This window comes from Manis javanica, chromosome 11 (assembly GCF_040802235.1).
Source record: "Manis javanica isolate MJ-LG chromosome 11, MJ_LKY, whole genome shotgun sequence".
NCBI lineage: Eukaryota > Metazoa > Chordata > Mammalia > Pholidota > Manidae > Manis > Manis javanica.
The window spans coordinates 27236975-27260542 of record NC_133166.1 but is presented as its reverse complement, the minus strand read 5'-3'; the positions used below and the strand labels follow the sequence as shown (position 1 = coordinate 27260542).

Sequence of the window (23568 nt, the reverse complement as noted above, 5' to 3'; positions counted from 1 at the left end):
ATCAGCAAGGAGCAACACTGTTCAAGGCCAAGGACATTACCAAACCATTGTTAGAATCCCATACTTGAGGATTATTTCTTGGGACAGCTTATAATACCAAGTACATATCAATCAGGTTTCACTCAGGAAAACAGACACTACACTAAGTATTTCAACAAAGTGAATTTAATAGAGCAAATGTGTTTTTTAGGAAGTGTCAAGGGAACACTACAATAGCACAGAGATTATAACTGCAGAAAATGGATGCCAGCTCTAGAATTAGAGGGACAAAGTGGAGAGGTTTTGGTTCTTAGAAGCTGTGAGCTTGGGAGAGGGGCTTACAGAGTGGGGACTTGGATTTCTAAGGAGATGTTGCCCGGCTACTACTGGTATCTAAGGAGTTTGAAGGACAGGCCTTACAGAGTCAAGACTTGGAACTCTGATGGGAATGTGCCACCCAGCTGGTGCCCGTACCTCCAGGATCACGAAGAGGCTTGTCAGAAAGTGCCTGCTGCTGCTGGGGTGAAGGGCCATTTCAGGGACAATGCTGAGAGAATCAAGCCAGGGAAAGAGAAAGTCCTTTCTCCTCCTACCCTGCTGCCGTCTCCTTCTAGTACGCCCCATTAATCAAACCTAACAGGAGGCCAGCTGAAAAAGGAGAAATGCAGTTTGCAGAGTCTCAACCAAGCATCACAAAGCAGAGAGAGAGAAGAGTAGAATTACAACCAAGAGACAACTCCTTAGTAACTGGCACAATGCTCTCAGTCAAAGTTTGTTAAATGACATGATCAGTAAATGAATGGATGATACAGACCATTAGTGCTACCTCAGTTCAGGAAAAAGAGATCAGTGTATGCAGAAAATGAGACTCTCTGGGAGAGAGTATGAGATACTGCTTAAGAGCATGACCTTTTGAGTTAAGACAGTCCTAGGTTTAAGTCTGGTTCCACCATTTACTTTGTGACTTTGGAAAGATTACTTACCCTTTCTGTGCATCAGTCTATTAACCTCTTCTATGGAAATAATAATAGCACCTACCTGGTAGATGAAGATTGAATAACATACATGTCATGTGTTTATTAGCACAATATCTAGTATATGAAAAGCTTGATTAATGGTAATTATTACTATTATTTCTGGGACGAGATGGGACTTGAATAGGGCTTTGAAAAATATGTAAGATTTGGCTGTAATGGAAGAAAGTGAATGAATGCCTCTGAGTCAGGTGGAAGCAGGAGGCTTGTTTTTATAGCCCCAGAGATAAACCTAGGATCAGGATGTGGAAGACTGAAGAAAGTAGATTTTGGTTTAGTCTAAGGAACAGGATGCCTTAGGAAACACAGAGCTTCCCTAACACTAGAGATTTAAGCAAACACCTGATTCTTGCATTGGAGTTGGAATGGAAACATCATTAAAAGGAATAACCATTAAACTCCCATCTGAGGCTACGGCCAAATGTTTCTATCATTCCAGGACAGAATAAAGAAGACAGAGGAAAAAAGTAGAAAAGGATGACTAAGACAAAAGGCTGTGAGACCAACAGGGACAAAGAAGAGGTTGAGAATGGAGAGGAGGCTGAGGAGAAGGGAAGAAGGAGGGAAGGTGGGAAATAGGAAACAGGAGAAATGAGAGGGCAGAGTTGAGAGGACAGGAGGGGAGTGGGTATGGAGAGGGGGAGGGGGAAGATGGTGAGGGGGGTAATCAGGGAGAGGGAGGAGCAGGGGAAGCGGTCCGGACAGAGGCTCTGACCTGAAGTACCGGCTGGGAGCCACATTGAGATACAGGAAGTGGATCTTCTTCAGGTATTTCTCTGTCTTCAGGATGGTCATCACCTGGCTACCCAGGAGGGAAGTCTGAGGTAAGGAGCCAGTGCTTCTCGTTTGGAAAGTCTTCTCCCCAGGAACATCAGCGTCAAGCTGAGACCTGTATGATAAAAAATCAGGAGAGAGAAGAGGGAGAGCAAAGAGGCCAGGTTCGCACTGTTGGTGTGGCCAGTGAAAACAGGAGCTAGATCAGGTGCCTGAGGGGACCTGATGTGGTTTTCGTCAGACCCTGTTTACCACCTATACCAAAGGCGTTCACATACTGAGTAAATACAGCCCATGTCACAACACAGGCAGCTCTATTCACACAGACCTGCTCATGATCAACTCTTTCCTTTCTGATAAAGGAAATCATTCTGGATTGAGAGTAATTACTATGAAGTCAGTATTACATAATATTGAGTAAAAGTAATGGGAAAACTTTGTTATTCCAACTCATCACCTTGCAAGCCCACATTCCGGATTTCTCTTCTCTGGCGACCGGCCTCACCTTCTGGATCTCTTGTCTTGCTTCCATTATACCTGCTTTCCAAATCTGCAGGATTTCCATGCCTGTGGCTCTTTCTTACTCTTCCCCCATCATCACCCAGATTCTAGCTTCACATCCTTTCTTTTCTAGCCAGGACCCAATGGTGCATCCTTCAACCCACTCAAACCTGTACCAGTCCTGTCAATCTTCTCACCCTTCTACCACACTGGTCAACAAAGCTGATATGAAGATTAAATTGTCCAAGAATCCAAAAGCTAATTAATTACCTGAACTAATAATTTTGGTTGGAATGACCTCAGACCATACAAAAAACACCTCTGAATAAACAGACTTAACCAAAGTATACTAGTGTCATTAATTGACCCAAACCTAGATCAAAAGAACAAGTTATCCCAGGGGTATCAGTGCAATCCTATTCTAAAGTTCATACAAATAATAGTGTCTATGACCTTGATATTTGATAGGGACATCTTAATGATGTAACAGCTATTAAGGGTTCATTTTTCAGCAATTAAAATCTACATGATCTAAGCTGGTTCAGAAAATCTCAGAACCAGGTATATCAGCTCCTCTATAGATTTCTGGTGTCTAATCTCAACTGTGGGCTCTCCTGCTCTGATATCTTAGCACAAGTCCTTAGGCAGCTCTCTCTTTCAGTCTCTTCAGCTGCTATTCCAAGCCTCCACCTAACTCCCCCAGGCCCTGCCCTGACAAGACCCCAGGCCCATCCCCTTCTCTGCTTCCTTCCTTCATTGCCCAGAGAAAATTAAGGCTCTCAGTCATGAACTAACTTCCTCAAGTTCAGTTGTCTTTCCACACATCTATCTACACGTACTCCCATCCTAATTTTGTCCCCAGTGTGAAAGGAAAGTGTGTCCTTTCTTCTCTGCAAGGCTAATTCCTCCTTTTGTACTTGGGATCCCTTATCCCTGACTTTGTGGTTTATTTTCAGTCTCTTCCTCTTCTTAGCCTACATTTATCCTTTCACTCTACTAACATTTATTGAACACCCACTTCTCAAGCACTGTCTTAAGGGCCATGAACATTTCTCTACCTTAAAAAAGAAAAAAAAGAATCCTACCAATATATCACTATTCTTTCACTCTGTAATCCTATTATTTCTCTCTCCCTTTCAAGCCAAGCTTCATGAAACACAAAATTAGTAAAACATGATTTCCACGTCTTCATCTCCCACTCACTCCTGAAGGCACTAAAATCTGGCTTCCTCTTCACAAAACTCCACTGAACCTGCTCTCACCAACCTCTTCCTTTTTGCTAAATTCAATGAACATTTTTCAGATTTTTCTTACTTGTTTCAGTAGCACTTAACATTTCTGATGGCTTCCTCCCCCTTTAAATTCTTCCTTAACTTCACCTTCTAACTTGCAAGATGTCTTGTTAACTATAATCTAAACCCAGACTCCTTTGACATGCTTTCCCCAACTGTCTATATGCACACGTAAGCACACCATCACCCCCTCTACACACACACACACACAGACACACACACACTCATACACCAGAGGAGCAGCCAGGGGAAAGGCAGTATTCTTTGATTTTCACAATTTTAGCACTTATCACAATTTTTAAGTACATCTTACTTGTATCAATTTATTTAACATCTATCTCCCTAAATAAACTGTAAAGCCTCAAAGGAAGGGATTGAGTCTGTCTTGTTCGCTTCTGTATCCTCATCATTTAGCAGTTCCTGGTATAGAGCAGGTATCCAATAATACGTACTGAATGAATGAATGTCTGAGAGGCCAGTCCTGGAAAACTTCATGCAAATTAAGCCACATTAGCTAGGCCTCAAAGGTTTATATCTGGTACAAGGAGAGGGCAGAGAACTTGATCCCTTCCCAATATCCCTTTCCATTCTCACTTCAGTTAAGTTCCCCCAGGAAAGGAAACTTATTTTAAGGACATATCTTTAAAAAAGCAGTCTGCTGGAGTTATTGAGGGCATGAACTATGGGCACTGGCCACCTTTCGTCAGGAGACTGCCTATCTGTCCACCATTAGGGCTCTAAGCCTTCAGGAAAAATTTGACCGAGCCATAAAGCAGTAAAGTACATCAAAAACTCAGGAAGCCCAACTTGATTAGGGGTAAAACTATCCTTCCTCCCAGACTTTAATGTGTCACAGAAAAGCTGCAAAGCCTTAGAAAATCAGGCCAGATGACAGAGAGAAATTTCAAGACTACAGAGCTAGAGAATTCTCAGAAGAGGAGGTTGCTGTAGGCATTCTGAAGTCCTGAAGAGAGCAACGAGAGCCATATTTGGAGGAGGGGGGTGGTGGAATTAACCACTCAAGGGTCCAGGATACCCACACCATCAAGGCAGGAAGAAGAGCCCGGAAAGGTCAGAATGAAGGTCCCATCCAGCACTGCTGCCAGTGCTCATCTGCCTTGGAGCTGGCTTAGCTCACACAGACATGGGCAGGAAGGCCCCTCAGACGAGCACTCACCTAGGAGCATCTGAGGTTAGGACCTGTCCCTAGCATCCCCCACCCAGCACTTGCTAGGCCTAGAGGTAAAGTTCGGGGACTATGCATGAGTGATAAAGAGAACTAAGGAGGCTTCCAGCACCATCTGAGAAGGAAGTCTGGAAGCTGGAAACTCAAGTTCTTTTCTGAAGCTTTGGCTTCCTCATGGCTGACTTTTGATTTTCATGAATTTCTGCATTTCCTTATGGGGATTACTACTAAGACCACTGGGTTTATTTGCAGACAAAAAGGGAGAGAGGAGTAGCCTCACACTAGTGTGCTTTGGGGTCAGGCTAATCCCTAAAACCAACAGGGACCTGGCGCTAGACATCCAGGTGACCCTAGAGGCTCCCATAAACTGGCTTCTTCCTCTGCTCAAAGCCCTAGACTGGGTCCCTCCCTCACTTACCTAGTCTCTCTGCTTCCAACAGGCTTCTCCTCAGCACTGCCAGTGTCACTGCTCTCATGCTGTACAGAGATGTCTGTGGCTAGTGCCAAGGGCAGGAGGTTAAGGCCATCTAGCCACCAGGTCTCTTCCAGAGCCACCTCAGCACCAACGATACCTAGGCTACGCTGTAATTCAGGCAGCGTCAAGGGTCGCAGCCATGTGGCCAGCTCCTCCTCTGCTTGCTGCCCACCCCTTTGGGCCTGCAGAAAAGGGCAGGCTGGGCGCGGGGGCCCATGGTGGAGTCTCTGCTTCTGGGGACAGCAGTCCATGTGGGAGGCACTCTCTAACAAAGTGCTATCTGGGGGAAAGGCCTGGTCTACTGCATCTAGCAAGTCTAGCTGAAGCTGAGATTGGACCCAGGGTGCCAGGCGGTACAGCTGCTCCAGCAAAGGCAACAAACCAAGCTGGCCAGCAAACAGCACACGATATGGAGGCAGCAGGCCCAGCACCGCATGCAGATAGTGCCAAGCAGCGGGGCTGCAGTCCTGCAGGACAGCTGAGAACAGAGTCTGGAGCTCAGCTACCAGGAGCTCCACCAGCACCGTGGGCCGCTCTGACTGAGTCACTGCCTCCGGGAACTGCCTCTGTTTCCCTGGTGAGGCCCAGGGCTGCTCTTCTTTGTGTAGGACACATATGGAGTGCCGAGATTCAAGGGCTTCAGATGATGGCTCTTCAGGAGACAGGCCTACCCCCCTTTCTGATTTCAAGAGAAGCTGGGCATTCAACTGCTGTCGAACTGAGCTTGCCCACTGCTCAGGCTCTGACTGCCAGTTCCAGGCTCCTGGTTCCTGGGCTTCACCTGTAAGGCCCAGTGCAGGAGAAGGGCAAGACAAGGGGCCTTAGAATGTGGGCAGGAGATGGCCAAGGGTCAAAGGGGATGGGAGAAAGGGGAAGGGATGGACTTAGGACAGGGAAATGCAGGGCAGAGCCAGACCAGCAGAGGGTCTTTTCTGAGACCCTCAAATGCCACCCGCCACACACTTTCCCCAAAGACTCTGATAAGAAGCAGGCCCAGATGGAGGGGTGACCCTCCCTATAAGACGTTCTTCCCACCACCCAGGATACTGTCCCCTTCACCTGGCTTAAGGGGTACAGGAGGCGAGGGAAGAGGAGAGAGACAGGTGTGCTGATGAGGTTCCATGCTGGAGTGCCTGATGGAGAAAGGGATGAACAGACTTGGGTCCTAGGCACAGGCATATCCTACGCAAAAGCCGCCCATACACAGCCAGCCTGCCACACACGTATGATCACTTGTAGAGGCCAACCTGACACAGCCACAGGAAGGTCTGTTCAGAGAACCACTCAACAAGGAGGCGGCACTGGTTGTGGAGCCTGGCGACGGCCTGAAGCGGAAGAAAAGGGCATCATTCAGAGGCAGCAAAGCCCCAGGCCTGCCCGCCCATGTGCTGAAGGGGTGTTGACAAAAAGGGAAAGGAGTGGGTAACATGGTCGGGACGAGGGAGGGGGGCGAGGATTGAGGAGAAAAGAGCAAAGAACGGGGATGGGAGAAGGGGGAGGAGGAGGGACTCCAACTCCACGGGAGTGTGGGAGCAGGGGACCTTCCTAGGGGCAGCGGCGAGAGTGGTCCCAGCGCAAAGGCAGCGGATCCGAGCGGTGGACTCACCCGCAGCTCTTTGCGCTCCCAGCAGTTGGAACCGTTACAGGATTCCTGAGGTCCGACGCTCCCGGGAGCCAGAGAGGGGAGGGGCTGGGGGCGAGGGCGGGGCGGGGGCCAACCTGCCGGCTGAAGCCTTGGGAATAGGGGTCTGGCTGGGTGTGAGAAGGAAAGACATGGTTGATTTGGGGAAGAAGCCATCCCGAGGGCGTCGTGGATAAGTGTAATCCATGTACCGGTTTACCCATTCACTGAGCCTCTAAGATAGCGCCAGGCACCAACAACTGTGTCTTCAGAACCGCCACCGGTCAACACATACTCGCACACATCCACCCTCCCCACCCTCACCACCTCCGTCCCCAACCAAAAAAGGAAAAAAAAAAGAAGACAAAATCCTTGAACCCATGGAGCTCACAGTGGGGAGGGGGAACGGGGGAGGGGAAGAAGCTGAATGTTTCTTTTTAATAGAAATTAAGCATATGATAGAATCCATTTCTGCTCTGAAATCCAGATATGTATATCCATCTGCCTACCTAATGTCTCCACTTGGTATCTAAGTATCTCAAACTTAAAATGTCTAAAACTAGACTCCTAACTGCCTCCCCCCACAAAAGAAACCTGTTTCTTCTGCTGTCTTCTGCATTTCAGTAAGGAGCGAGTCCGTTTTTTCAGCTGCTGGGGTCAAAACCTTGGGGTCACCTTTGACTTCTCTCTCTCCCTCCCTCATTTCCCCCGCTTCCCATCCCATGTCTAATTTGTTGACTATAGTTTCAAAATATACCCAGACTCCAACTACTTTTCACCACCTTAAGTGCTGTAACTTCAGTATAAACCACTATCATCACTCACCTGGATCACGCCAGGACCTTCCAATTGGTCTCCCTGCTTCTATATTTGCCTCTGGAATCTGCTCTTTTCAGAGTAGCCAGAGACCCTTTACAAATATAGGCAGATTCTGTTACCCCTCTCCTCAAAAGTCACTAATGCCTTATCTCATTCCCTCAGGTGAAAGCTGAAGTCGTGCATGACCTACCAGTTGCTATCCAATCAGCCACCTGCTACCTCCATGATCTTTCCTACTCTCTCCCCCTATCACTCCACTCCTGCTGTGCCTGGATCACATCAAGCATGCTCCCACCTCAGAGCCCACATAGATCTCTGCTTTGTATCAGGAGACAGACAAGTTTTCTGTGGCATATGTGACAAACTACCACAAACTAAGCAGCTTAAAAGCAACACCCACCCATGCAGTATCTCACAGCTCTGTAGACTGATGTCCAGCATGGCTTGGCTGGGTTTCTGCCTAGGGTATCATAAGCCTAACATCAAGGTGTTGGCTGGGCTGAGTTCTTGTGTGGAGGCTCTGGGGGAAAATCCTCTTCCAAGCTCATACTTCTCGTTGGTAGGATTCAGTTCCTTGCTGTTGTAGGACTGAAGTTCCTATTCCTTCCTGGCTTTTAGCTGGGGGCCACTCTCAGGTCCTAGGGCCACCTGTCTCCCTTGCCATATGGGCCCTCCATTTTCAGGCTGGCAACAGCAGCTCAAAACCTTCTCATACTTGGAATCTTTTTGATACCTTCTTCTGTAACAAGGCAGAGAAAACTCCCTCCTTTTAAAAAGTTCATGTGGTTCACTCAGGCCCACCCAGATAATCTTCCTTTCTTACAGTCAAGTTTGCTATATTAATAAAACTTAATCATGGAAGTAAAACCTATCATGTTCATAATCCTAGGAATTACACACATGTAGACAGAGCAGGAATCTTGGGAACCATCTTAAAATTCTGCCTACCACACATAGAAGAGAGTAACAAAAAGACCCAAAATTACAAGGGCTTAAACACGATAGTTTATTTTGTTCTCTCCCATAACTGTCCAAGTACTGCAGGGCTGATATGGCACCTTTAATTTGTTTTACTGTTTCCAAGGCTGTGGTCCTTGTCTAGGTCCCATCCTAACTAGTGAGATGTAGGGGGAAGAGCAGAAGGTCCACCCTTACTTTTAAGGGTACAGACTGACAATGCACACATCACTCAGTCACATGGAAGCACCTAACTACAAGGAAACCTGCAAAATCGAGTTTTTATTTTCAGTGGCCATGTGCTCAATTAAAAGTCAGGGGTTCTCTAAAGGAAAAGGACAATGGACATTGAGAGAACTGTAGGCTTATACCAAAATAGACACTCTTTTCCCAATGTCCACAAGGTTTACTCCTTCAAGTGTCTGCTCAAAGAAACCTTATTAGTGAGTTCTTCTCTGACCAGCCAATATACAATAGCAACACTCTCCCCATCTTCCTTACCCTTTTTACCCTGCATTAATTCATACCCTGTATAATTGCTTATTGCCTGTTTCCCACCTATAAACAAAAGCTCATGGTGGCAGAGATGCTAACTGCTCTCTGCTCTATCCCCAGCCCCTAGTGCTACCCCAGGAGTGGTGATGAGAAAATATTTGTGGAACAAATGCATAAATGTATAGTAATCTTCATTAGTGACTAAGAGGAGAGACCTGGAGTCAGACTGCCTGGATTGAAAGAAAACCTGACTCCACCACTTACTTGACATGGATATTTTACCTCAGTTTCGTTATGTTTGTGAAATGAAGACAATAGTAGTACCTTATCTACCTTATAGGGTTGCTATGAGGATTAAGTGAGTTAATGTATATAAAATGCTTAGAATAGCGCCTCGTATATAAACACTTGGTATAATTGATGTATAAGTTATGTTTTTGTTGATCATGGCACTCTGCTAAGTGCTGTTGACATAATGGTGAACAAGACACACTAGGGATCAGTGAGGGTGTGAATAATGGCATGGGCAGTCCTTCCCGGGAAGGGCATCGGAGTTAAGAGTCACAGGCTTTAAAGTTTAAGGTCTTAAAAACAATGGTTTTCTAGACTTACGAGAACAGGGAATTCTGTTCATAACCTCTACTAAGCCCTCAACACTGCCTACAATCTAATTATGCTTCTTTGGTCAGTTCACGCTATCTTTCTGAGCCAAAACTAGTTCAAACCTTCTGCACTCTTCCATTTTCTTCTGCTTTACTCTCTAATAACTTCACCTATCTAAAAAAAATGCTGTATTAATCAGGGTTCTTCAGAGAAACAATTAATAGGATACATGTATATATAAAGAGATTTATTTTAAGGAATTGGCTCACAGGATTGTGGGGGCTGGCAAGTTCAAAATCTGTAGGGTAGGTCAGTCTGTTGGAAATTCAGGCAGGAATTAGTGCTGCAATCTTGAGGCAGAATTTCTTCTCCAGAAATGTTTTTGCTCTTAAGGCTTTCAACTGATTGGATGAAGCCTACCCACATTATAGAGGATAATTTCTGTTACTTAAAGTCAACTGACTGTAGATGTTAACCACATCCATCAAATACCTTCACAGCAACACCTAGATTACTGGGTGATGTAACCTACCCAAGCTGACATGTAAAATGAACCAGCACACCTGTTATTTAAAAGGAACGCTCTCAATCTCCCAAAAGAAAACCAAAAAAACTACTTAGATCTGTTCCTGTCCATTCCTCCTTTCTTTCCATTACGAATAAGTTGGTCCTCCTTTCTCTAAAGCCAAACTCTTGACCTTTGCTCTGGAACTATTCTCTCTTGCCTTCATTCCCTCAACAAATATTTATTGAGCATCACCTGTGTTAGGCACTATATCAGGTGTTTGGCTACATCAGTGTACAAAACAATAACATTGACAAAATTCCGGATTTATGGAGCTAACATTCTAGTTAGGGACACAAATAATAAACAAAACAAGCACTTTCACCCATTTCACAAAATGGGAGAAAGGGAGTCACAAAACAAGCACCTTCACCCATTTCACAAAATGGGAGAAAGGGGGTCAAAAGGTAAAAAATAAATTAAAGAAAGCCTTGGTAGAATATAATCATGAATCACAGGACAGGCCAACAAACAGGATTTAATTTAAAACTCTAAAGTTTCACAGACTGACATTAGTCTTCACCCTCTCCAGTATAATCACATTTAGAGAATTTTTATCACTAGTTTTGGGGAAAATATCTGGAATCTGGAGGAAGAGAATTACCTGCAAAAGCCCTATATAGGTTTCCATCCTAACTTGGTTCCTTTTTAGATGAGATAATAAAACAAACCTATTGTAAAAGTCCACACTATCTACTGTTAGGAGAGGTAACAGACCGAAACAGGATTACCAAAAAAAAGAAAAAAAAAAAAACAGGAAAAGACCCCAAAACCAAAAGTGCAATTAGTAGTTTAAAAAACTACAGAGAGCAATGCCAATAAAAACAATTTTGTGTATTCATGACAGTATATACAACAAATTTTATTAGAATCTTGATCCACAATTAAAAAAAAAAAAAGCAGGAAAAAGGGGACCAGGAATGTCTCAGAAGATAGGCTGCAATTTTAAACAGGGTAATCACAGTAAGCCTTAATGGAAAGGTGACATCTGGGCAAAGACATGAAGGAACAGAGTCTTTTGCCTGGCTAATTATAATCCATCCTTCAGATATCAGCTTCAAAATCACTTCCTCGGGGAAGCTCTCCTTCACGCCCATACAGGCAGGTTAGTGCTACTGCATGCTCCCATCACAACACATATTTCTTCTTTATAAGATTCATCACAGTTGTCATTACTTGTTCTATATTGCCTTTCACCATACCTATGTTAAGTTTCAAGAGAACAAGGATTGCCATCTCTCTCATTTACCTCTTTATCTGCAGGGTCTAACAGTTTTGGTAAAAGTAGCCACTCAAGTATTTGTAAAATATGTGAATATATGTGTGAATATCGGGCATACCCAGAAAAAGCAAAACAGAATCCGGAATTACTATGATGTGTCTGAACACCACTAAAGAAATGAACCTTTATAACCAAGAATAATAAGAGAATCAAAAACTGAGGAAAGGCAGTTAATGAAGCCAGAGGTCATCTGCGACATAATCAGAGAAAGCCTCAGTTGCATTGCTACAGAGTCTGAAGTATTAGAAGGTGTTAAGTAGATGAATACCATGGTTAAATTTGTTTTACATGAATATCTTGGCTAGTACAGAAAATGGATTTGCAGGTGTCTCCCAATAGCCATTCCCCTCTTCTTCCTTAGTTAACACAGCCCTCAATTTTTAACTGGTAAGAATAAAAATGACATTTCCCAGCCTCCTTTGTAATAGGATCTGACCACATGACCAATTTCTGATGTGCAACTTCCAGGATGTGTCCTTAACGGGAAGAAGGTATGTATGCCCTATCCCCTTCATTGCCACTCCCTGCCGAAGTTTGCCCCTTGGTGGAATGTCTACGTGATGAATAAAGCTCCATCTTTGGTGACAAGGATGAAGATCATAACCTAGACACAGCACACAGAAGCTGTTCAACAGTTTGGTTTTCAGATGACTGTGATGACACCACACCAATTTTTGACTAGATTTTTACTTGAAAAAGAAGTTTGCAAGCCACTGTTATTTTGAGTCTCTGTTACATGGACCTTAGCTAAATTCTAACTAAAGAGTCATCCAGATTCAAGAAAGAAGCTGCTAGGTGACTACTGCTGTAATATTTATAAGAGCTGATGAAAATTTGATTAAGTTGGTGACAACGGTGGAGAGAAAAGAAAGGGCTCAATAATTATTTAAGCAGAACTACAGTAGTTAGAAATTGGGTGGAAACTAGAATAAGAGAGAATGATTTGCTCCAAATGGAAGCTTCCAGGTATTGTCTGATCTGTGAATATTAATGGCAGAAGACATCAAATAGTGATATTTTAAATGAAAAGACTTCTAAATCATTGGCAAAAGGTTGAACACAGATTCACTTGTCTTTTCGATATAAAGTCTTTCCCTTATTATGTAAATAGTAGATTGAGCCGGGAGGAGACTGAAAAATGTTCATTCAACAGATATTTATCAAGCACATATTATATGCCAGACAACTCTGTGATAAGGATACAGTGAACAATACAGACATGGACTCTGACCTCATTAGGTATATAATGACCAACTGTTATAAGTGCCAAAAATATGGGAAATTATGGGAGCTGGAGTCTGGGAAGAGTTGAGGAAATAGTATTTGAAATAAGTACTCAAGAATGAGGTAAAAGCATGCAAGCCAAGAAACAGGTGCAAAGGCCCCGACATGGCATAGTGTATGGCAAGTTAGAGGAGCCGAAAGACAAGTTTGGTTAGAGCACAGAGGGAGTGAGTAAGGTGTGGTTCAATCCAATTCAATCCAACAAACAGTACTTACAGTTCAGTATTTGACAGTCACTGGTAAGATAAAGCTGAGGTAGGCAGGGACCTTATAGGTTATGTGTAGGATGTCAGTTTTTATCCTAGTAAGAATGGGAATCTAGTGGTTTTAGGCACCAGTTTGTTTTCTGGCAGGTGAATGGAGAACAGATTGGAGGGGTACAAACGTAGATATAGGGTAAAGCAACAACTGCAATAATCCTGGTGGAAGACTATGAAGATGGAGAGAAGCAGACAGAACCACAGGGTATTTAGAAATGTAAACTGATAGGATTTGACAACTGAATGAAGGGATAAGTGAGGTTTCTAGCTTCTCCAACTGCATGCCAATAGGCACAGGAGGAAAGTTTATGAAGAAATATGTTGAGTTGGAGATGTTTTTGAGACACATAAGTGGAATATCAGTCATGTAGCTCAGTGGAAAGACCTGGGAGTCATCAGTAAGTAAAGCTCAAAGTGGGGACAAAACAATCCTAGGAAAATTAGACCAAGAAACACAGGACCCAGAGAAACTTTGAGATTTAAAGGATGGAGGCATGTGAGTATGCGAAGGAGGCTAAGAAGGTTCAATCAAAGTATTAGTAGTAAAATCTATGTGGAATCACAGGCAACAGTGAAAGACTGTCTATGATGAGGAAATAGTCAAAGGCATCAGATGCTACTGAGAAGTGAAGTAAGCTGACTAGGAATTAACCACTGTATTCAGGGATATGAAAATCACCTGGTGAACTAGGGCGACTGCTGTACAAACTATTTCAATAGGAGACGTGATGTTTTTAGAAGTCAAACTTTTACAAATGTAAAGGTTGTAGAAGTCAAAACAGACTGGGTGGAGGAATGGGAATGGAGAGGGCCAAAGTATCCAGCTATTTTGAGAAGTTCAGCTGTGGAAAAAAAAATAGGATGGCAGCTGGAGGGGAAATGAGGTAGAGTGGTTTATCCTAACAGGGGAGCCTTTAGCATTTTTAAAACACTGGTAAAAATTTAAAGTTGGGCAAATGTCAGAAATTTACAAATAAGGAAGGACTAGAAGAACTGAGAGCACAGGAAGACACTGACCCCAGAGGGATGCTTGCCGTGTTTAGGCAGGAGGGAAAGAGGAGAAAATGATGCATATGTAGATGGGTTACCAAGTCTGGCTGTGAAGTATTATGGAAGCTCCCAACTGGTAGCTTCTACTTTTGCCTATGAAGAAATAAGGTCACCTGCAAAAAGTGAAGAGAATGGTGGGGTAATAAAAAGCTTGAGAATATTGGTTTGAAATACTCATTGCAGGGAACAGGAAGGACTACCAGAAAAATCTAGTGTGACTACAAGGGCTGAGACTCTATTTGAAGTTGGTAACCATGGATTCATAAAATATAAACCTACTCCATAATAATTTCTTTGGGTGGCTTTTAACTGTCCAGATGTAGGCACAAATGTTTCATTTTATCTAAGAGTCTAACAAAGAGATGAGACAAGGAAATTTAGCCTATTCCAAGATAATGATTAGAATTTAAGCTGGAAAGGAATCTTGACAGGAAGGTGCTAATAGAGAGAAGATAGAAGCAATGGCCTGAAAGCTCCAATAAAACCGAAGAACGGTAGTAAAGGAATGGTTCAATAAACAAAGCAGAAGGAATATGATCAGTAAATAAGATGCAAAAATGGAGAAAGAATGGACTGGAATTAGAAATAACAAAACAGGCTCAGTGGGAATAATGTGGGGTAGAGAATGAAAAAGCTGGAATTAGAAGGTTATAGACAAGCAGTGAGACATCAAGAGTAACATTATAGAAGTCCAAAGATTTTGCCTGATACCTGTTTTCCATAATCATCACCATCTACTGCTCCCTTTGGTTTCTCTCCCTCAAGTCTGACTACTGCAGAATATGGACCCCAAATTTTTCCCAACTGTCCCTGAAACAAGCACACATACTTTATTTTTTTAAAGAATTTACTGCTTATCCTGGGAAGACAGAAAATAGTAAGAGAGTAACAACTTGGGGAAATGGTTGAAGTTCCAGAGTATCCCAGAATTCCTACAGGTTTCATCTCTGTTTGGAACTACTGATTTTCCAGGAAATGGCGTCAAAAAGCCCTGTGATTTCTTGATCTGCTGTAGGTATCTCCTACTTTCCTTAAACGACAGAACCTCCTTCTTGTAAAACACAGTCCATGAAAAAATACTTATGAATGAAAGCATACCTGGCTCACAAGTGAGCTACATAAGTCAGATTTAAGTAAAGGACAGCTAGACAGAGCCCCCATTTTCTCTGTCATCTAGGCAGGAAACAACTTCCTGTTGCTATTACCAAACTTAAAACTGTACCCACCGACCTTGCTTTAATCAGTTGCCTAGGAGTGTTGAGGTGTTCCTTTTACACATATAAGGCAATTTCTCCACTGTCAGGATTAAAGCCAGGAAATGCACTAAATGATAGAATAAAGGATAGAGCCAGTAAGATGGGCAAAGCTTCCCTGCCCAGAATATACACCAAACTGAATAAAAGCGGGTTTTAATGGCTCCAGAAAAAGGAGCAACAGTACCCTGCTCTCAAGCAACCCTTACTTTCTACAGGCTGCACGCAGCTCAAGGTCCCCGGGCTCCTTCAATCTGAGGGTCCACCCGGGGCCTCCCTTCCTGGGGCTGGGTATGGCTAGCTGCCTGGTGCCGAAGTTCCAGTCTGTTCAGCAGTAACACCTGGCCCGGCGGAGGCAGCCTCGTAATCTGCGATGCGGCGGTGTACCAGGGCAGGCATGAGCTGCACGTAAGCGGCCATGAGGCGGTGGTTGGAATGGATCAGCTTCCCAGCACAGCTATGCAGACAGGCCTCCTGGAAGGACGACAGGGTAGAAGCAGGGGCCAAAGGCGTCCTGTCGTGTCCGTCTCCTTCCTTCCCGTCCCCACCCAGGGGCCGAGGGTCGCGGAAAGGCCAGGGCCGGAGGCAGGGCAGTGGTAGGAGGGAAGCGGTCTGCGGCTGACTGCGGATCAAGGGTAGAGCCCTACCAGTCCCCCAGCTGACCTCCTCAGCATCCAGAGCTCGGTGGAGCAGGCTGGGCACGCAGCGCTCGAAACAGAGTTCCGTCATCCGATTGTAGACCAACAGGAAGTCCCGCAACTGGAGACAAGGCGATAAAGGATTCAGCGGTAAGGGGGCCCACCTCTCAACTCGATGCCGCGCCACCACCAGTTTCCCAGGACGGCGCACCCCGGCCGGAAGTCCCAGCCCTAGGTCCCAGGCTATCTGGGGTTCCCGACGAGCTGACAGAGGCGCTCTTGAACGCAGGGTCCTGAACCCACCCGGCTCCCACTCACATTCCTCAGCTGCTGGTGCGGCTGCTGGGGCTCCATCACACCACCGGCGCGCGCTTACGTCACTTCCGCGGCTACGGCCTCTTGGTACCACCCCGGAAGTAATTTCGCTCTCCCGGGACTGAGGGGTTGGCTCGAGGATTGCCCTTCCCCCGCTGCTATCGTCACCTCCGCCCTTATAATCTGCGACGTGGCCGGCTTCTTCTGCCCTGGAGAGGACGTCACTTCCGCCGAGTCCCTGACCTGCTGCTAGGATCGCGACGGGAACTGGAGCCCGAGGTCCCCGCGCGGCCCGGGCCCGGCGCCCTGAGGGGAAGAGCTGCCCGGCCCGAGGTGAGAGGGACATACTTGAGCGAGGGGAAGTTGAACGCAAGACCTGCCTTGAAGGCAAGATGCCTCTGAGCCATGGGGAAGGATGAGGACACACCTGATGCCCAGGTGTGAGGGGGGGCGGGGACTCACACACCTGGGGAGACATAACTGACTTTGGAAGGGATTACCTATGTCCTGGGAAAAAGAGGCTTTTCCCAGATGTTGGGAACATACACTAACTGATTCAACTAAGGCCCTGTGGGGAGGCCTGAGGAAGAGGAGGTGCATGGGATGGAGAGGGGAAGAACACTTGAAAGTAAAGGGAAGGAACACTAAAAGAGTGTGAAAGGAGGAGCAATGGAGATCATCTCTAAGTGAGGGGTAGGCACCTGAGCCCTGGGAAGGGATTCATCTCCTGATGGGGGAAACACCTGCATGGAGACAAGCCTCAAGAGAGCACAGACTTTCTCCTGTACACTTTTATTCCCATTGCCTTAAATAGTGTATGACACATAGTAGGTGTTCATTAAATGTCTGTTGAATGATTGAATGCATGAATGATCATGGGAGACCTGGTGGGGTTGGCAAGTCATGAGAAGACACCTGAGGCCCCAGTGGGCATGTGTAAAAACAGGCACCTTGGAGAGGACAAATACATATACCTAAGGAAAGGAGTGGTGGCTGAACCCCAAAACACTCAAGCCCTGGCACAACCTCAAGAACCTCTAAAATGGCAGGGAGACCTTCCTCTTCTGGAGTACTGGCCAGTTTCCAGAACTGTCTGCGTTGGGCTTTGCAGGGCGCTGGGGTGGAGACTTTGACACCAGTCCCTTCCCCAGCCATGACTGACGGTATCCTAGGGAAGGCAGCTACAATGGAGATACCCATCCACGGAAACGGAGAAGCTGGGCAGCTTCCTGAGGATGATGGACTGGAGCAGGTGCTTCTGTTTGATTCTTCTCTGTATTGTTTCAATTTAGGAATCCCAACTTTTGAGCCTTGGGCTCTCACCCCTAATCCACTAGCCTTCTCCTACTTACTTAACTCCCTTCAATCTTTTTACAAATCTTCGCTCTGATTCTGTGCAGACTTCCCTTGTGTGCTCTATGATGCTTCAATCCAAGCTTACTCTCACCCCCAAAATGCTTCAGCTGCTTCTGTGTTCCTGAAGCCCCCCTCTTCTCTGGCCTATAGGACCTCCAGCAGGTGATGGTGTCAGGACCCAACCTCAATGAAACCAGCATTGTGTCTGGTGGCTATGGGGGCTCTGGTGATGGACTCATCCCCACAGGTATGAATGATCAGGACAGGAAGCTTGAGTGGAGAGGGGGCAAGGAATAGTTCTGGGGAGCATAAGATAGATATGTCTAAGGAAGCTTCAGTTGGGTCTGGAGGTCTTGAGAACCTCTGCTAGTATGAACCCTATGGATGCTCCATGGCCCTAGCCCATTCCCAGGTTGTCCAACTGCTCCTACTTGCCATTTAACCCCTGAGATATGCCCATTTGTCCTTTCTCTGCTGCCACCACCTGAATCAAGTTAAGAACTCTGTTTCACAAGAGATCCCCTGCTCTGGAGCTTGAGGTTTTTGGAACTCCGTGAAGCTTCTTAGAGTTTTACTTGAGACTGTAAAGTTTAGAGGAGCAAACAGCCCTGAATCTCACACTGACTAGGATTTCACATGGGAATGTCAACCACCTGCCACCCCATACTCAGTGAATTTTCTTTAGTTTCCTCTGCTCCTGTATACCAGCAACTCTCCCCACCCTCCCCCTCCAACTCTTAACCCAACCTCGGAAGGAGGCCAGATGGATATTGGGATTTGGGTCTCAGGGCATAAGGTATGAGTTCTGTCTAGTGAGTAGGAGACTCTGACTTTAGCTTCTGCTCCTTCAGGGAAGTCATTGTCATGTGCTGGGAGGGAAGTATGGGTGGAGCCACAGAGGTGTCTGGTTGTAGCTGAGAGAGGCTGGTGTCAGAGAACTTGGTCCTTTAGGGTCTGGCCGCCATCCATCTCACAGTGCCACTCCTGCTGGCCCCGGAGATGAGATAGCTCGGGGCATCGCTGGAGAGAAGTTTGACATCGTCAAGAAGTGGGGCATCAACACATATAAGGTGGGATTCAAGCACTTCTCTTTTCCCAAGCACTCCCCCTGAGTACCATTCCCCCTTCTTCCAGATCCTAGAGTCCCATCTGCAGCTGAGACTATAAGCCTGGGAATGCTGGGGGTAGATACCTGTTTGGAGAGCAGGGTGCTAGGGGTCTGACTTATTCCCCTACTTCCCAATCAGTGCACAAAGCAGCTGTTATCAGAGCGATTTGGCCGAGGCTCCCGGACGGTGGACCTGGAACTAGAGCTGCAGATTGAGTTGCTGCGTGAGACGAAGCGCAAGTATGAGAGTGTCCTGCAGCTGGGCCGGGCACTGACAGCCCACCTCTACAGCCTGCTGCAGACCCAACATGCACTAGGTGACGCCTTTGCTGACCTCAGCCAGAAGTCCCCAGAGCTTCAGGTGCCTCCACCAGGCCAAAGAGAGTTGGGGGACTGGGCCCAGGCCCTCCCAGGCAGTCATCCTTCAGCCTCCCTCCCTCCGTCCCTCCTGCAGCCCAGAGGGACAACCCCTCCAGGGTGGGCCCAGCCCTGCCCCCAGCAGCACTCACCTATGGAGGCAGCCTAAGGGTTTGTACAGAGATCCAGAAGTTGGAGGGCATGGGGAAGGTGGCACACTAGAAGCCTCACAAGTAACGCTTCTCTGCATTGCCAAGAATGCCTTTGGTGCTCAGCCTGACTGGAGCCCCTCCCTTGCCTGCTGCACTAGCTTTCCCTATTCTAGTCCCATGACCTTATCTGAGAACGCTATTCCCACATTCCTACCTGGGGTGGCCCACTAACTTTCTGGCTAAGAGAGCCTTGCTGGAGGCAGTCTGTGGTTTTTCCAGTTTGATGACTATTTCCTCCCTGGGGAGGAGGGGAATGAAGGGCCCTACAGCTCCAGTTAGGTAGGGACTGTAACTCAAGGCCTGTCTCTCCCTTCTGCCATTAGGAGGAATTTGGCTATAATGCAGAGACGCAGAAGCTGTTGTGCAAGAATGGAGAGACACTGCTAGGAGCTGTGAACTTCTTTGTCTCTAGCATCAATACATTGGTCACCAAGACAATGGAAGATACATTGATGACTGTCAAACAGTATGAGGCTGCCAGGTGTGGGCACTGGCAGGGCCTAGGGTTTTGGGAGTTGGCTGGTATGGGTGGAAGTTTGAGCTTTAAGGGGCTTAGAAACTGAGGAAGAAAAGAGAGTATGTGTAGAGGACAAAGGAGTGGAGACCAGCCTGTATCACCTCCTCCCCAGGCTGGAATATGATGCCTACCGAACAGACTTAGAGGAGCTGAGCCTAGGTCCCCGGGATGCAGGCACGCGTGGTCGACTCGAAAGTGCCCAGGCCACTTTCCAGGCCCATCGGGACAAATATGAGAAGCTGCGGGGAGATGTGGCCATCAAGCTCAAGTTTCTGGAAGAAAACAAGGTGCCCACCCTACCCCTTTGACCCCAGCCCACCTTCCCATCTGTAACACCGACCTTTCCCTCAGACCACCTTCATCATTGGGTGGGGAAATGCAGCCTGGCTGGGCGTGGGGTCTTCCTTCAGCCCCTCAGTCCCTGGGCCTTACTGATCAACCCTCCCTCTGATCCCTGGTCCTCTTTTGTCAGAGGATTTGGCTGCTGATCCCAGGGATATAACTGGGAAAAATCACCCCTTGAGCTGGCATGCCAGCACCTTAGGCCTAACAAATCAAATCAGGTTTCTCACATCCGATTGATCCTTATCCTTTGACTCCCTCAGTAGAGTTCAGCCCCCACCTAAAAACACCATGAAAACAGAGTCCACATACCCCTGGTCTGGGCTCAGGCTCATAGCCCCTCAAGAAAGGTGTCTGAGTCCAGTGTCAGCTGACTCTGCTGGGCCCCCAGATCAAGGTGATGCACAAGCAGCTGCTGCTCTTCCACAATGCGGTGTCAGCCTACTTTGCTGGGAACCAGAAACAGCTGGAGCAGACCCTGCAGCAGTTCAACATCAAGCTTCGGCCTCCAGGAGCTGAGAAGCCCTCCTGGCTAGAGGAGCAGTGAGCTGCTCCCAGCCCAACCTGGCTATCAAGAAGGACATTGGGAGGGGCAGTCCCAGGGTGGGGGAAGATTGGACATGGGACATCCCTTGCCAACTGCCCTCTGGCTTGGGTTCCTTTTCCCGGCTGGGGCCTGACACCAGTTTTGCCCCAACTGCTGTAGGTAGGGAGGGGGCCTGCAGGCTCAGCAGCTGCTGCCCCGTCCTTTATCTTCCTGGCCACTGGGCTTCATGCCCAGGTCTTTTTCTTCCACTTGACAGCCAAAGGCTATGATAAAAACACTCCCTGGCCAATGGCATAACTCCTCAGGCATAAACCCAGCTGAGGTGTGCCCTGACAATGACAGCCTCAAAGGGCCCTGTCAGCCAATGGCAGCTCTTCTTGGGCTCCCCTGGGCCAATGATGTTGCCTCCAACACCCTTTGTCACTCCTCTCTGTGCACCCACTGTAGAGAAGGGGACTGGGACCAAACGGGTGGGAATAGTGGGGAGCCCCACTTCTGGCCCTGAATCTAATGGGCTTCCCCTTACCTACCCACCCAGTTTAATTGTGCTTAGAGCCCTGAAAGATTGGGACCTAGCACTAGGAATAAAACTTTCATAAAAGCAGACCCAGTGAGGTCAGTTTGTCGACTCTAGGAGGGTGGGCAGGGTGGAGAAATGCTCATTCTAAATCATACATCAAAATCCTGTCAGAAGAGGTGGGGCCACACAGTTGAAGTCAGATTTCAGGAATAGCCTGAGGGCCCACTCTAGCCCCAGTTGGAGCCAAAGCTTTATTTGCCTTTCAGGCCAGCACCATGATAGCTAAGGGATCCTAGGAACATAGGGCCGGAGTGGGTGGAGTCACTGACTTCCCTCATCCATTCATTCATACAGCAAATATTTACTGAGTGCCTTTTATTTGCCAGGCACAGCGCTAGACTCTGGAGAATTATCAGTGAATAAACATGGTCCCTGCCCACAGTGCTTATGGTCTAGTGGGGGATAGAGACAAGTAACCAGTCAACTACAATATGGTGATAAGCACTAAAATACAGAAGTATGGGGAGCTATGGGAGCACAGGGGATGGGCATGTCGCCTAGACAGGTGGAGCTGTGGATGTCAACTTGAAAGAGACCAGAAGGGTGCTGTGAAAAGAGTAGGTGGAAGAATCCTAGGTAGAGAGGCCAGTGTATGTGAAGGCCCTGAGTAGGACTTGGAAATCCAGTTCAGAATGAAAAATAAAGGTAGTGGCTAGAGGAGGACTACAGAGGTAAGGCCGTAAGGGTCATGCTCAGCCTTTTCAGGCAGATGAAGGACTTTTGCCCTTTGGATAAAGGGAGTTGTGAAGCCTTTTCAGCAGAGGTTTAATAGCATGGGAGAAGTCTAGTTTGAGGAAAATAGTCCTTGTGGGTCTTAAAGTAGTGTCATATAGACCTGGGTCCCCTCATATTGGGTAGTCTAGTAGCCCTGGCCCAAAACTCCAAAGCAACCATGAACTCTGAGGTTGATATGTAAACACTGGAGCTGCTGTGCTAGGTACCGGAGCTCAGGTAGAGGAAGCAGTTAAGGCAGTTCCCAGGGCCCCTGCTACTCCTAGGGTGTTGAGCCCAAATCTGAATCTGTGTGAGGCAAGCAAGCTCCCCAACAGCACTTTGATTTAGTTAATGACCCAGGTACCATCACTTAGATGCTCCTTCGTCAAAGAGAGTGCCAGAATTTTTCAACATTGTGGATGGCTGTAGGAAGGGGACAGCCCAGTCCCCAGTTTGTTATGACAGCGAGATCCACACAGCCCGGTTTTGCTCTTTGTCACAGATTCTGCAGTGACCAGGCAGGTTTACTGGGCTTGGACAGCCTGCAGTCATCTGACTGGAGCTTGATTGTCAGATGGGTGTGTGGATCATCAGGTCCACATACAAGCCCACTGTGTGGGCCACTGGAGATTTTTAACATGAAAGGTACTCAGTCTCCACATGACTGGAGGCAGGACCTAAAAGCAGAGCTCGAACCCTGGTTACAACACTTTGTAGCTGAGTTATCAGGGTTAACATCTGGGAGCCAATCTTCCGTTGTAGAACACTGCTAATAAAAGAAGCTACCTATTAAGACTATGAGTATTAAAGGAGATAATATATGTAAAGTATTCCTTGTGTGTTTGGCACATAATAAGCACTCAGTCCCTGTTAACTGTTAGTATAATTTTTATGATTTTTCCACTGGGGCTGCTTTTCCACAATGCGATGATCTGAGAATTGCTCTGGTCTTTGGAGTGTGGAAGGGAGTCGCTGGGTGGTCTGAATCATAATTTCCTCCTGAGGGGGCTCCTGAGGGACAGTCAGGCACCCAGAACCAATCAAGTCCCCCACCTTTTTACCCCGTCAGCCCCTTCTCCCAGAGCTCTGGGTACTGCGCTTCCCGCTTGGAGCCCTTCCGCCGCCCAGAGATCCTGCGGAGGTACAGACGATCCCCCTCTCCCCCTGTTCAGCAGAGACCACACTAGCATATTCTGTAGGAGCACCCAAGAAAGCCGGGAAGGGCACCTCCAGGAGGCAGCCTGGGCCAGCTCCCAGAATCCCAAATCCCTGCTGCCCAGCTAGCTGCCTTTTCTTGAAGGAACCTCAGCCCAGCTGCTGAGCCCGGCTGCGCCGCGCTTCGGAGGAGTCAGGGAAGCCAGAGGGAGCTGGCCGGGATCGGGGAGTGAGGACCCGGGATCCGACTCCCAGGCTCCCGAGCCCGACCGCGGAGGCAGCTCCAGCAGGAGCCCG

At 47.1% G+C, this 23568-nt stretch overlaps 3 protein-coding genes across 11 annotated transcripts in view; 1 reads left to right on the top strand and 2 right to left on the bottom strand.

The window, feature by feature from the left end:
* Positions 1 to 7906, bottom strand: part of DNHD1 (dynein heavy chain domain 1) — an 82900-nt gene extending 74994 nt beyond the window's left edge. Inside the window, 5 exon segments of the mRNA XM_073217715.1 lie at positions 1729 to 1902; positions 5185 to 6061; positions 6494 to 6566; positions 6848 to 6931; positions 7901 to 7906. Of these exon segments, the coding sequence (XP_073073816.1) occupies positions 1729 to 1902; positions 5185 to 6061; positions 6494 to 6566; positions 6848 to 6931; positions 7901 to 7906 (1214 nt within the window).
* On the bottom strand, positions 1769 to 16540 carry TIMM10B (translocase of inner mitochondrial membrane 10B). Of its 2 annotated transcripts, XR_005055384.2 has the most exons (4): positions 16387 to 16540; positions 16094 to 16189; positions 15640 to 15904; positions 1769 to 1902 (listed from the first exon to the last, which is right to left on the bottom strand). XR_005055384.2 is itself a non-coding variant. In XM_017677847.3 (3 exons), exons 1-3 carry the CDS (start codon positions 16420 to 16422, stop codon positions 15728 to 15730), a joined length of 309 nt encoding a protein of 102 aa, XP_017533336.2. In that variant the 5' UTR covers positions 16423 to 16540; the 3' UTR covers positions 12723 to 15727. The 2 variants fall into 2 exon arrangements, 1 of the variants encoding a protein (XP_017533336.2); XM_017677847.3 differs by lacking the exon at positions 1769 to 1902 and having other exon boundaries at positions 12723 to 15904.
* Positions 16541 to 16575: 35 nt separating this feature from the next.
* Positions 16576 to 21428, top strand: ARFIP2 (ARF interacting protein 2). 8 transcript variants are annotated; one of them, XM_017677839.3, is made up of 8 exons: positions 16576 to 16716; positions 17495 to 17635; positions 17890 to 17986; positions 18691 to 18809; positions 18987 to 19208; positions 19740 to 19897; positions 20046 to 20220; positions 20667 to 21428. In XM_017677839.3, exons 2-8 carry the CDS (start codon positions 17537 to 17539, stop codon positions 20820 to 20822), a joined length of 1026 nt encoding a protein of 341 aa, XP_017533328.1. In that variant the 5' UTR covers positions 16576 to 16716; positions 17495 to 17536; the 3' UTR covers positions 20823 to 21428. The 8 variants fall into 8 exon arrangements, with proteins under 8 accessions (XP_017533328.1, XP_017533329.1, XP_017533330.1 ...); XM_017677840.3 differs by having other exon boundaries at positions 16577 to 16716; positions 17535 to 17635; XM_017677841.3 differs by having other exon boundaries at positions 16587 to 16716; positions 17556 to 17635.
* The last annotated feature ends 2140 nt before the right edge of the window (positions 21429 to 23568 follow it).

Coding starts and splice junctions, on each gene's coding strand:
- TIMM10B (XM_017677847.3), bottom strand. CDS start 16,422: ATGGAGCCCCAGCAGCCGCACCAGCAGCTGAGGAAT. Junction 16,190..16,386: donor CGCACCAGCAGCTGAGGAAT/GTGAGTGGGAGC, acceptor CCTTGTCTCCAG/TTGCGGGACTTCCTGTTGGT. Junction 15,905..16,093: donor GAGCTCTGGATGCTGAGGAG/GTCAGCTGGGGG, acceptor TCGTCCTTCCAG/GAGGCCTGTCTGCATAGCTG.
- ARFIP2 (XM_036996477.2), top strand. CDS start 16,789: ATGGGGAAGGATGAGGACACACCTGATGCCCAG. Junction 17,987..18,690: donor TGATGGACTCATCCCCACAG/GTATGAATGATC, acceptor TTGGTCCTTTAG/GGTCTGGCCGCCATCCATCT. Junction 19,898..20,045: donor AAACAGTATGAGGCTGCCAG/GTGTGGGCACTG, acceptor CCTCCTCCCCAG/GCTGGAATATGATGCCTACC.